The sequence below is a fragment of the Arachis stenosperma genome, chromosome 6, assembly GCF_014773155.1.
Source record: "Arachis stenosperma cultivar V10309 chromosome 6, arast.V10309.gnm1.PFL2, whole genome shotgun sequence".
NCBI classification, from domain to species: domain Eukaryota; kingdom Viridiplantae; phylum Streptophyta; class Magnoliopsida; order Fabales; family Fabaceae; genus Arachis; species Arachis stenosperma.
The window spans coordinates 137,123,110-137,137,609 of record NC_080382.1 but is presented as its reverse complement, the minus strand read 5'-3'; the positions used below and the strand labels follow the sequence as shown (position 1 = coordinate 137,137,609).

Here is a 14,500-nt window from a genome sequence, read left to right as displayed (position 1 = left end):
TAATGAATTTAGCATTTAATTTGAAATGTTTGGACTAATACTAACTCTAACTAACTTTCTGTCTCTCTTGTACTATACAAACTGCTTTATTATCGATAACCTAATTGACATCTCCCCAAAACTAAAAAATTATCGACGATCTAATTGTTATTAAAATCAAAACTGTCAGTAACTTAGATAGTTTTTTTTTTTTTTTTACGAGCCAATTTTTACTGATGGCTAGTAGGCTAGTAAAGTTGGTATATAATGGAGCCAATAATTCTTGCCATGAATGATTTTATTGTTTTCACTATAGAAAATATTAAAAATGAGAATAGAAAATGAGAGCACGACTTAAATGCACCCATAGTTTTTTTTGGTATAGTGTTTGATGTTTGATTTGAATTGTGGATGCTAGAGTAAGTGATGAATTTTAGATGTCACAATGCATTACAATTATTTTAGGTTGGAATTGAGAAATTTTGAACACTAGACAGAATAAAATTTGAATGTTATGATGCATTCTATTTATTAGGATAAAATATTACTTTAATATTTAGGTTAAATTTTAATTTTTTCAATATTTAAAATATTTTATTATTTTAAATATCTTATTTTATTTTATTTTAATTCTGTCTTTAAAATTATATTCTTATTTTCTCCTCTTTGTACAAGAAAGAAAGTACAATGCGGAATAGGTTTTTGGTAACTTGAAAAATCTTCATCTATCTACTATAATATCTTACTACAAGACTACAAGGACAAATTAGGCCAAGTAAAGAAAGGCAGCGAATAAAGTATAAGGAGATAATGAGAATATTAAATAATGTGAACAATGGATATATATATTGGATATTTAATTTATAGGTATACAGATGATTATATTGATTATTCTTAATTGGATGATTATCCTTTTTGATTCGATTTACTCATGCACAATTAACTATAACTAGATATTCAATTCACTAGGTATGCGAATAATTAGGATTTAGGAGATAAGTTGAAGTGGAGTATTTTTTTATTTTATTGGGTCAATTTTAGAACATATTGTTCACATTATTTACAAAAGTTATTATCTACCTAACAAAGCCGTAATATATGTCATGCGTTTAATAATTTAGATCTAGAGAAATTGTTCCTTCAATATATTCTAGATTTGAAGATTCTTTGGAGTTCATTACCACACGTAATTTATTTGTGTTATCCGAAAATTATTTTTCCAGTGAAGCCATGAATCGAAAGAAGTATAACTTTGATGAAATTATATTTTTGAGTGTCATGCATTGTATAACTTTGCATAAAGTACTTGTATCATTTTTCAGAATAATTTTAAATACATTGGTAATAAACAAACATCATCTTTTTCCATCCTTCATATAATTAAGTAGAAATTTAAGTGCAGATAATTTCATGTGAATGAATAATTAAAAATTATTAAATAATTTGATAAGTTTGATTAAATTGTAATCTATCAACTCTCAACTAAAACTCTCAACTATCAACTTTGCATGAAATAACTGCACCTGAACTTTTATTGTATAATTATTCTATACTTATTCTATACTGAAGATGGGAGAGATGACTTTGAATATCTACAAACCCTAGCATCCTTATAGACAAGTCCTTGGCTACAATAATATCCATTTTGTGGGCTACAATGTCTGTGTTCACTACATATGCATAACCCTTCAAGAGCACATCCATCACTCTTCTCTAATTCCTTCCCAAACAATATTTCATCAGACCAATTACTAGAAAACACATTTTGTGGATCCAATTGTTGTTTTGCTTCAATAAACTTGTTGTAATTTGGGTACTTCTTATCCACTCCCAAGAATGCAATGATCCTATTCTTAGCCCAATGTGGCTTAGCCCCATACTTAAAAAACGCCATTTGTTCCAATTCTTCCCAAATATCTTGGTTTAATCGCGGAGTTAATGCGTCTTTAGCTCTATAATAATTGAAATCAATTACTATAGAGTCTTCAGATTGACCTGAATATGCATCCGACCCTTTGATATAACGTATAAGAATACCGTTATAGTTGTCAACCCCACAAAAATGTTCGGGGTTTAAGTCTCTGAGCTTTTTCACGTCCAAGATGAAATCACGGAAAATAGAAGCTGGAAAGATTGCTGTGGATTCATAGAAGGACAAGCCTTTGATTCTTGGATCCCAAGCACATGATGTGAGGAGTGATTGGGAGTATAAGCATGAACCTGAGGTTTGCATTTTGCTTTGGTAACCGATTACAGGATAGCCGGTGAAAAGAATGCCGTTGTTCTTTAAACCATTTGCTGTAGCTTTTTTAAATGCTAATGTTGCTGCTGCTGTTAAGCATTTCCCATGCGTGTTTCTTGTTTTTTCTAACAAACTCTCTGCACATCATCATGCATGCATTTAGTCTCTATATACGACCAATAAAATTTTGTGAATTATTATTAATTACCTGTAGCTCGAACTGCTTCGGAGATCGAAGTTGGATTATTTTGAAATCCAATGAAGTCAAAGACTGCATTACCGGAAGTATTTAAGGGAACCCTTGAATCATATCTATAAACAGCAGTGTGCTGTGATGGATACCAAGTTATGTCTGCAAACTCATATTTATTTGCATGATCTACGTACAAATCTTCAAGACCAACATCGGACGTGAAATTGTAGGTTATGCTTCTTTTGAACCTTGGTTCCACTCTTAATGTTACCTACAGGTTCATAATAACATTACTAATCCATCACATTTTATTAAGGATAAATACAAAATTAAATATGTACTAGCTATAAATTTTCAATCATACTGTAAAGTGTAAACACTAAAAATATGAATACGTGTTGGAAAAGGGATGATCACACTAAAAATTGGTGATTTTTGGTTTGGTATATATTTTAAAATAATATATTATTAAATTTAATGGTTGACCAAATATTAAAATTTAAGAGATAAGTAGTATTTTCGTTTTAACGTATAAGTATAAATAATAAAAAGTAAATATCTTTTTCATCTCTGATTTTTTATTAAAAAGACAAAATAATCTTTTACAATTCAAAATTTTTAATTAATTTTTAATTATTTAAGTAATTAGTCTAATTAATCTCCAACCATTTAAGTAATTAAATGGTTTATGTAAACATGACTTGCTAATGTATTAGGGATCGGATCACTTATACTAATTATTTGAATAATTAAAATCAGATCAAAGTTTTTAAATGGTAAAAACTATTTTATTTTTTAAACAAATGATCAAAGACATCTACTCAACAATAAACAATAAAACTCTCCATAAACTGCATTATTGAATTTGATACGGTTCTATATTTAGATTTGAGCTTGATCCCAACTCCCAAGTAATACTCCCTCAAGAAATAAATTAGAATCAATGCATTAAATTTTTTATTTAGTAGACAAGACCTCATTAAAAAAAAAAAACAAAGAGAATATATTATGGATGTTTGTCTTTTTTATCGTCCTACTTTCGAGACACCTCAAATTATTATTCATAGCACGCGGGGCGGCAATCAAGGAAAAAATTCATGTACAAATTATACATGTGAATATGCATCATTCTTTTTGACATCTTAGTTGTCTCAATCTAGATTTAGATAAAATATACTATTCTCATCACTTTTCAAATGGTATGACTATTTTAAAATAGGATTTTAAGAAAACAGAATTTAACTAATATATATTATAATTAGTAAAAATGTTTAAATATTTTATTTCAATAAATATATAAAAGTATTTAAAATGTTATCATTTTAAAATTTTCATATTATATTATATTCAAACGCATTAAATTTTAAATATATACATATATATACCTTTAAAGTCAAGATTTTTTTGTTGTCTTTCGTTAAAGTCAAGATTTTAAAATACAAGAAATAACATCATCTTTTATAAAAATAAAAAACTCTACTCTTGTTTATTTATGTTTAAATATTCCATCAACTTCAAAATATTTATTATTTTAAAATTTTAGTCTATTAATATTTCAATTCATTTAACATTAACAAAAAATTATATATTTAAATAAATTTATTAAATTTTACATGTATAAAAAAATAAAAATAAAATTTTTATTTATGAGTACCTCATTAACACAAATATAAATCGGACAGAACTCGCATATTAGTAATGAAAAATATTAGGTAATTTTTTATATTTAAATTAATATCAATTAATTTTCTATTTTTATTAAATATTAACTACCCAACCTTTCTTTCAAAAAATAACCCTATTAATACATAACATATATAAAGATGAAACATAAATTGATCATTTTTTTAAATTAATTAAATATAATATTTACTAAAATTAGTAATATAACAAAAACAATTAATTTTAGCGACAATAATATAATGGTCGCTATTTTTTAATTTAAATTTTATCTTTTTGGTCATTATATATTATAATGATAATTATTATTATTGCCACTAAAAATATAAAAAAAATATTTTTAGTGAAAAACTTTTAGTAGCTATAATACAATGATCGATATTATTTTTATTAAAATAATTTATTTTATAATAATTTCACTAAGTTCATGATCACAGTCATTGTCGTCGTCAAAAGTCATCTTCACCTTCCAAATCGGCACCTCGACCTCCCTGACATCTTCCTCCACCTCCTCCGCTCTTCAATCTCCACAACCTCTACATCGACGAGTGCCTCTCCATTCCCTTTCTCCTCTCTCTTACCGTTTCCGTCAAAAGACGCTGAAGGTGCATTGCGTTGCCGACAACATCTCCTCCGCCACATCCCGATTCGTTCTATTTATCCGATGCCAGCTTGGCCTTCTTAGGCTCGAGCGCTTGAGATTGATCTAGTGCTCTAACATCTTACAAATGCACCTTCTTAAAATTGCTGGACTTGCAGGTAATTTTTCACTTTTTTTTAATTCAATTAATATTGATTTAATTTTCTCCTATCAATGTAATTTATAATTTGTTGAGAATTTTTTAGAGTTGTTTTGTAATTACTAATTTTGTAGCTACTCCAAAATTTACACACTAAAATATTTATAATTGTCACTAAAAGCCTAAAATCTTTTAGCAACAAAATATAAGACAACTAATATTATCAGTAAATGTATTAAAAGTTATTTTTATTGTCGCTGAAACTAAAATAAATGATTGTTAAAAATTATTTTTTTTAAATGTGAAAATTTTCGTTTTAAATTGATGTTACACATTTGGGTAATGTCAATGTCCCGAAGATTGTACATAAATTGGATACTCGTATTTAGGATAAGACATTTTTTAAAATTGAATATATAAACAAATATAAAAATATGAGTACGTTTATTTGTATTAAATTAAATTAAATTATTAATTTAATTTATTTAAATTTTAAATTAAAAAATTGACAACTTTAAAATTTTACCAGCTTAAAAATATTATATTTGAAATGTGTAACATCCATTTAAAATCATAATTTTTCTATATATTACGAATTTCAAAATGTATTATATTTAATTAATTTAAATATAAAAAAAATCCTAACATAAATAATATACTAACCTTGGAGATAGCACCCAAGACACCGAGCGATACTTTGGCAGCATTGAATAATGGATCATGTGCTTCCAATCTCAAAATCTTGGCATATCCTTCAGCTTTGGAAGCAGGAACAATGATGCTGAGCCCCACAACATGATCATGAACAGAACCACCTTTCCCCCACCAAGAACTCCCATGTGCCCCTGTGCTAATAAGTCCTCCAATTGTTACCCCTGAATGAAGGAAATAAATAAGAGAAGTTATATCATCTTGAAGGATAAAATTCATACACAATGTTGATCGAAATAAGGAAGTGACAATAAGAGATGTTGACGAGGATCATGAAGGTAACAAATTTGATGGCTTTTTTTTTAATGGTTGAATTTGAATAACTCCAACAGATATAACTATTCTCACTTTTATTTTAATAATCTTATTATTCTTACTTAATTATGTAAATACCAAAAATATTATGTATGTATTAAATATCAATCACTAGAATTAATTATTATATATAGTCAATTTATTTTTAATATTTTAATATAACTAAATCAGCTATCTAGACTATATTTATATTTTTTGTTTCTGAAATATTCTCAAATAATATTAATATAAAAAATGGTTTAGCCAATGCTTTTTTTGAATTTTTATTTATTTTTTAATTTTTATAACATAGTTACGTAAAAAAATTAAAACATAAAAGATCTAACAAAAGTGAGAATTTTTTTTTCAGGATCTCTATTACGAATTTACAATACCTTCCCAATAAGGTGAGGCCACCAAACTAAACCCAGAGGCTTCAACGGCGTCAATCAACTGGCGAAGGCCAACACCAGCATCAACGGTGACAACAGAATTGGCAACATCTATCTGTATTTGACGATTATAACGCTCCGTACTAATAACAAAACTGTTTTGGACCGCTTGGTCAGGGCAGGCGAGCTTGGGGATGGTATGTGAGAATTTTGTGACCACCTTCGCTTTTAGATTGTGTTCCACAGCAAACGAGACGGCCACGTGAAGCTCTTGTTCCGTTGTTGGGTAGGTTGCGTTGAGGGCATAACAGTCTTTTCGATCACCCCATTTTCCATAGCTGTTGTGGAGAATACAAAATGTTTGGTTGCATTGAAGTGGAGATTCTGGAATCCGAGCCTCAATGGTTTGAATCGTTAACGGAAGTATGTGATTGAAAGCAAGAAGGCACCAAATCAAAAAGGTAAAGCTAAAGCTATCCATTTGATTTGTGATTGGCGGTGAGGTTTAATTTCTGTAACCAATATATAGGAATAGAAACATCATTTTATTTGGTTAATTAAGGAATGTTTTTATTTCCACTTCATTTACCATTTTAACTTTTCTTCTTATTATTATTATTGGAATTTCATACTTCAACGTGCTAAAGACTAGATGTGAGTTTAGATTGATATTTGAGGTTGAATAAATTTAATTTTGAGTAAAATTAATTTGTACCCATATAATTTATATTTGACAATAAAATTAATTTTAATAAAATAAATATTATTTAAATAATATTAGTTAAAATTATTTTTATAACATGACATTAAATTATATTATATACATAAGAATGTTTTAAAATATGTTTATTTATTAGTATTTTTTATATAATATTTTTTTAGTATTTTTAGTATTTTTTTAATATGTTATAATTTTTTTATTATTATTTTTATTTATGATTAATTTTTTATTTAATTTACCCTACTTAATAGAATCAATAATTTATATTATAAAAAAATAACAATAATTTATATTTAGAGAGAAAAAGTATAGCTAAATAAAAAATTAGAACGTTTCAAAAAGATAACAATAATATGTATTTTATGTGATTCAAACAATAACTAAACGCACTCTAATTAGTTGTGGATCTAAGTTTTATTTGTAAGAATTTTGACCAATAAATTATTATATATAAAATATAAAATTTAAATTATCAATATTTATTTAAAAAAATGAATGAACTAACCACTCGATTCACTAAAATTAATTAATCAATTTTGTCATTTTTTAATCCAAAAATTTAGAAAGGAAATATAAATAATTTTAAGAAACCCTATGAAACGAAATTCAAAAATAATATTAGTTTAATAAAAAATAGTGTAAGTACACTTATAATTTTTTCTATTTAGTTTATATATTTAAAATCAGAAATTGCTACCAATGATTTTATTTTTTTAATTTACAAATTGTCCAGTAATTTTATTGTTTTTAATTAGTTTTTATGGATATATATATATATATATATATATATATATATATATATATATATATACCAAAAATAAGAAGACTGTAACCACAATTTTGTTACAATTTTTAAATGAGTATGAAAAGATTCTGACATTAAATGATATATTGATTAATATAATAAGTGATTAATTGATTATATTAAAAACTATAGTAATTAATTGATTAATTAGATTTTTGTCCGATTTTTTTCATAAATAAAATTTCAAATTAATTACCTTTTTAATTTATATCTTGTAATTAATTTTTTCAATGAAATAATATATTGAATCTCATTGATGATTTGATAATGGCTTCTTTTTTGAATAAGAGTAGTAAAAAAATTTACATCTAGTGAGCACTGAAGTGATTAATAGAGACTCTATAAAATCCTATGGATATGAAACTCCACCCATTGATGGGTAAAAACTAAAAAGAGACGAACTGGGAATTAAGTATACTTCTACCGCAAAATTTATGAAACAAAAAAAATACTTAAATATCTTTGTAAGTTATGTACAATCTTAAAAATTGTTTTATTAAAATTTATTTTATTTTATTTTATTTTATAAGTTAAAAATTTTGTACATATATTAAATTTTGTGTTTAGATTATGTTTTAGTTTGATATGTTTAATTAATTTGTATTGAATTTTATTATAATTATATTAAATTTAAAAAAATAAAATTTAAGTAGAAATTTGTGACAGAAATAAAATAGCATCAGAGATTTTTACTAAAAAACCAGAGGATGGAGAAGAGGTTTTTGTCTCCACAAAGATTCATTGATATTTCTATTCTTGATTAATATCACGATATTTAAATTATATCACATAATTATTTTTTTATTAATCCAAAATATTTTATTTTTATTTTTTTAATTATATCTTATTATTGATTCTGGTTATGATTTCTTACCATTATTAATTCATGAAAAAATATATTAAAATGTTCTAAAATCAATTTTATATATTCACTAAAAGATGTCAAAATAATAAAAACAATAAAATTATACATCCAAATAAAATATTTAACTAAGTCTAACTAAGTTGTTATAGCAATTTTTAAAATTACGCACTTCTTTTCATTTTCCTTCTCATTCTTTGTTTTCTTTTTCTTCTCCTTCTCTTCTTTTTTTTTTCTAAATCTGTGCATGCAAGTTCTTCTTCTTCCCTTCCTCTTCTCCTCATCCTCCTTCTTCTTCTTCTAAATTCACGCACGCAGATTATTATTCTTTTCCTTTTTCGTTATCGTCATCACCAATAACACTAACATTCTGTAAACATCTTTATTAGTTCTAATTTTCTCTAATGTCATCGTTAAATAATTTCGGTTTATTTATGTGTTAATTGAGTTTCACTTGATGCTGCTGATAAGTATTGACCAAAATTTTCATTTCTTAAGTAATTTCGCTTCATTTCTTAGTTTAATTGAGGTTTATTTGGATTCAGAAATGAATTCGATATGTTTTTGTTAATGATTGATTCTTTTGTATTGTTTGTTCAAATCTAAACTAATTTCGATTCATTTGTATGCTAATTGAGGTTCACTTGATGCTGTTAATAAGTATTGATCAAATTTTTTATTCCTTAAGTAATTTCAGGTCAAACACGCCGAATTCATTTATGGATCCAAATGAACCTTAAATAAACTAATAAATGAACCGAAATTACTTAAATAATAAAAAATTTGGTCAATACTTATCAGCAGCATCAGGTGAACTTCAATTAATACACAAATGAACTGAAATTAGTTCAATTTTAAACAAATAGTCAAAAAACTCAATCATCAACAAAAACACATACAATTCATTTTTGGATTCAAATGAACCTCAATTAAACTAAGAAATAAACCAAAATTACTTAAAGAATAAAAAATTTAGTCAATACTTATCAGTAGCATCAAGTGAATCTCAATTAATTTACAAATGAACCGAAATAAACTAAAAAATGAATCAAAATTATTTAATAATGACATAAAAAAAATTAGGACCAATAAAAATGTTAGCAAAATGTTAGTTTTGTTAGTGATGATAATAATAAAAGAGAAAAAAAAAACAGAAAAAGAAAAAAAAACGAAAAAAAAAAGATAAAAATAAATGATATATTTTATGTTATTAAAATGCACATATATATAAGTTTGTGTGATAAAAATGATTTTTATTAAGTTTGAGATAACTTAGTTGGATTTAATTATTAAAAATACTTGAAATGTGTAGTTAGTCTTTAATTAAACGACCTCGGTTGTTATGATGAGTCAGCATTTAGATTAGTTCTTCAAGTGGCTATTTATTTTGTTAGATTAAATTATACAATATACATACCGTTAACACCAATGCAACAGAAAATAATTCATGAAATAAAAAAAAAATTGAAATCCTGTAATCATCGTATTATTGCTGTACGCAACAGAAATCATTCATAAAATTGTTTCGTGGCGGCTTTATGAAATTCTGTAGTGCTCTGTTCGACGTATATAATATATTAATGCAGTAATGCTAGAGGATGATTATAATTTATTATTTTTTATTATTAATTAATAATTAATATTTAAAAATATAAGATAAATATATTATTAAATTATTAAATTAAAAAATTACATTAAAAAATTAAATTAATAATTAAATAATAATTAAAAATAATAAATTTTAATAAATTTTTAATATTTTTTATATAATAATAATAATAATAATAATAATAATAAGGGTAAAGTATATTTTTTATCTTTAAAATTTGGCAAAAGTTTTAAAAATATTTTTAAGTTTTATTTTATTTCAATTTTGTCCTAAAAGTTTTTGATTTGCATCAAATATATCATCGACAGCTAAATTTTCAAAAAATTTAAGACCAATTTAATAATAATGCATGAAAATTATGTTTGATTTACTTTTATTTAAGTGTTGTTATTATGAAATTGTTGTTGAATCAGTCATAAATTTTTTTAAAAATTAGCCGTAAAAAATATATTTGATGCAAATAAAAAATTTTTAAGACAAAATTAAAATAAATAAAATTTAAAAATATTTTTAAAATTTTTATTAAATTTCAGAGACAAAAAAAATATGCTTTTATCCTAATAATAAAAGTATAATAACTTTAGTAGTTTGTATTTTGTAACAAGTTTATAATAGAGAGAAGAGAGAGAGAGAGAGCTAGCGCAAATCAGTATGATCTATTATAATAAAACAATTTATATAATAGATGTTACACGTAATTAAGTAGGACGTTTGATTATATAAAAAATTAATTAACTATAAGTTAGATATTTTGTTTAAAATATATATGTAATTTTATTTATTTTTAATATATATTATATATTTTAATATATATTTTATAACGATAACTAATTTTAATATATATCTAACATAATTAATTTACCAAAATTAAAGAGTAGACGTTTGATTTTTCTAACAATATTTCTTGCCGTTTACTAATATAGTCTGTATCATCTTCCATTCTCGAATATTATGGCCACGAAGTTACCATTATTATTATTATTATTATTATTATTATTATTATTATTATTATTATTATTTCTTGTCTTGTACTATATGAAATCTAAATATTAAATGTTAGACATTTTATTTATAAAAATTATATTATGATACTATATGGTGAGTCATTTCTCTTAACAAAATTTTAGTGTTAAATTAAAACACATGAATAATTATATATCATATATACACTAAAAAAAATAATTATATATCAAATCATCACCGATAAAAATAGCAAATTAAGATAAAATTTCCATGTCTTGCAATTGCAAACGTAATGACGATTGTATTGCTTGTAAGAATATGTTGGATTAGATAGGATTGCTTCAAATAATTTCTTGTGGCTTGCTTTAATTTTACGGCAAAATAACCCTTTCACTCTTAATTTAATTACAGTTTTCCTCCTCAGTCTTTAATATTTTCCCTTTTTAAGCTGTGACCTTTACGTACTTCTCATTCGAAAAACCAAATAGAGTGGAATTTAGAGTTTGTTTAAAAATTATTTTTGAGTTTGAGATGTACGCATAAAAGTACTGTCTAATGGTTAGCTATTAAGATATGTCGAGTTGGTTATATATATAACCAACATATGAGATTTATCAGCCATGACATACATTATGTGTATTGTATGTTTTGCTTGAGTATGCATTGTTTTGGTTTACTTAATTGCTTAATTCGGTTTATCTGTTACTTGTTCTATTTGCTTGAATTGCACTTCTATCTATGTTTTTCTTGCTTGAATTGTATGTATGTTTTCTGAAAGAACCTTTTTGGCGAAAGTGTGAGGGAGGTGTTTCATCGGTGATTCGGAGGATTGGAGGAGACAGAAAGTGAATTGTTAAGTTAAAGTTGAATTTAGAACTTGAATACCTTAGATAACTTACTTAATTTCTGGTTTAGTTGGATCCTGGAGTTGAAATCTGAGTGTCGGAGTTTTAGTAATGCCTTTGGCTTTCTTGAGACATTTTATATTAACTATGCGGATCGGACACCTTTACCATGCTGAAAGTCTCCGGTTCTCATTTCATACATATTTATGTTGTTTTTCAGATATAGGTCAAGAGGCACCTCGTTGAGCGTCTGAAGACCATCCTTACAAGCGAAGAATTGTCTTTTGGGCTATTATATTTTACTTTAGGTTATGTATATATGTATATAGAATCTCCACATGTATATTTTGTATTTTGTCCTTCCTAGATGTTAACTTGGAGAAACATGTGTTTATTCTATAGTTTGAGTTATATTTTGGGTTATATATATAATAACGTACTCTGGCCGGCCTTAACTGGGGGTGGCAAGCGGGGAAGCCCGCCCCGCCCCGTTCCGCCCCGCTCTACCTAGTGAGGCGGTCCCAGAATCCCAGTCCGCCCCGCCTAACGGCGGGCTGGCGGGCCAAACCCGCCAAATATCCTTTTTTTACTTTTAACTATTAAATAATAGACAATTATAGGATACAGATGTATATATACAGATATTCTCTTTAGTTGAATACAAAAGTGACATGTGGATCTATGCTAATAATTGGAGAGACAACTTGATCATCTTTCTGAGCAGCTTGCAGTATTTGCAGAGTTCGTTTATATAGTTTCATATTGAAGCTAAGCTCGTGGAAAGAAATATCATGGATGGACTTATCATTGTTGGGCTATTATTTTGTTATTGAAATATTGTGTGGTTTCATCACTTAAATTAAAATGCTGTTGGACATCACTTATTTTTGGATCATATTAACTGATGCTATGTATATCACTTTTTTTTATCTTTTATTTTTTGCCATATGTATTTATATTTATAAATGTAAAAATTATATTTTGTATAAATATAAATTCTAATTTATTATGATATTTTATTGAATAAGTACTTATGTAATAACAATTATGTTATATTATAATTTTTTATCATAATAATATAAATTTTAAATTTATTGTAGAGTCAAAATATAAAGTGTATATTACATTGTAACATTTAAATTAATATAAAATATTGAAAAAAGATTTATTAGGTTGTTTGAATCAACAAAATAAATAAACATAACAGCAATACAATTGTTTTAAGAGATTTGTGTAAAAAACTAATATTAATATGCATTTACAGATAAAGAAATTCTAAATGAGTTTAACTCTCTTTAATTCTAGAAAAATTATGCTTCGAGTTAAAAAATTATGACCTATAAATGAAGTGGACTTAACTAGATTAACCCATTTAATTCGCTCAGTTAATTTAATTTTCTTCACTTAACTTAAAATTTTAAATTATAAAATTTTTAATTTGAAATTTAAATAGATATAATTTACATGAATGATTAAATTTAAGGTTTAATTATTCTGTTGGTCTCTATAGTTTCATAAAATTTTCAATTAAGTCCCTATACTTTTTTTCTTTTTAATTGAGTTCTTGTACCAATTTATTTTTTTCAATTAGGTCTCTTTTAGTAGTAATTTCCTTAATTGTATAGGGATCCATCTAAAAAAAATTGGCACAGGAACTCAAATAAAAGAAAAAAAATGGTGTAGAGACTTAATTGAAAAAAATTAGTGCAGAGACCCAATTAAAAGGGAAAAAAGTATAGGGACCTAATTAAAAATTTCGCAAAATTATAGGGACCAACAAAGTAATTAAACCTAAGTTTAATTGAGTTAATAGTCAAATTAGTCCCTGAAAGGCGAGACATTCTTTAAATTCTGTAGAGACTCAATTGAAAAAAAAATTAGTACAGAGACCCAATTAAAAAGAAAAAAAAAATATAAGGACCTAATTGAAAATTTTGCAAAATTATAAGACCAACAGAGTAATTAAACCTAAGTTTAATTGAGTTAATAATCAAATTAGTCCTTGAAAGGCGGGACATTCTTTAAATTCATCCCTAAAAGATTTTTTTCCATCAAATTGATCCTTTAAAGATTACAAATTAATCATATTTGCCCTTCAGTGATTTCATTAACAATTTTCGTCAACAATTGATAATAAAAATATTAATTAACAACATACATAATACTTGACATAAATAATTAGATTTTAACTAGATATATTTATCAAAATCTATTAATTTAGTTCATTTTTTCAATTACATAAACTATATTTTCAATATAATTTAATAACTAAATTGATAAATTTTTATAAACATGTTTGGTCAGTATTTAAATAAAAATTGTTAATGAAGTTACCGAATAATAAATCTATCTATTTTATTATATAAAAATCGGAATTTTGCACTTAATGATAAAGTTGATGTGGCATGTTTCTAAAAGTATTTTCTGATATATTTCTTTTAACACATTAAATATAATTTATAAT

General features: G+C 25.2%; 1 protein-coding gene and 1 long non-coding RNA gene across 2 annotated transcripts; one reads left to right on the top strand and one right to left on the bottom strand.

The window, feature by feature from the left end:
* Positions 1–1,475: 1,475 nt before the first annotated feature.
* On the bottom strand, positions 1,476–6,714 carry LOC130936358 (L-gulonolactone oxidase 3-like). Its single transcript, XM_057866422.1, has 4 exons — positions 6,235–6,714; positions 5,498–5,709; positions 2,430–2,685; positions 1,476–2,358 (listed from the first exon to the last, which is right to left on the bottom strand). The coding sequence occupies exons 1-4, from the start codon at positions 6,710–6,712 to the stop codon at positions 1,538–1,540; spliced, it is 1,767 nt and encodes a 588-aa protein (XP_057722405.1). The 5' UTR covers positions 6,713–6,714; the 3' UTR covers positions 1,476–1,537.
* LOC130936359 (uncharacterized) lies at positions 5,530–12,650 on the top strand. The gene is made up of 3 exons (XR_009068099.1): positions 5,530–5,823; positions 6,210–6,692; positions 12,257–12,650. It is a non-coding gene; the product is annotated as an uncharacterized LOC130936359 (long non-coding RNA).
* Positions 12,651–14,500: the final 1,850 nt, after the last annotated feature.

Excerpts from the sequence above, each read along its gene's own strand:
- LOC130936358 (XM_057866422.1), bottom strand. The coding sequence starts at position 6,712 with ATGGATAGCTTTAGCTTTACCTTTTTGATTTGGTGCCTTCTTGCTTTC. Across the intron at positions 5,710-6,234 it reads GGCCTCACCTTATTGGGAAG|GGGTAACAATTGGAGGACTT; the intron begins GTATTGTAAATT and ends TCCTTCATTCAG. Across the intron at positions 2,359-2,429 it reads CGAAGCAGTTCGAGCTACAG|AGAGTTTGTTAGAAAAAACA; the intron begins GTAATTAATAAT and ends GATGATGTGCAG.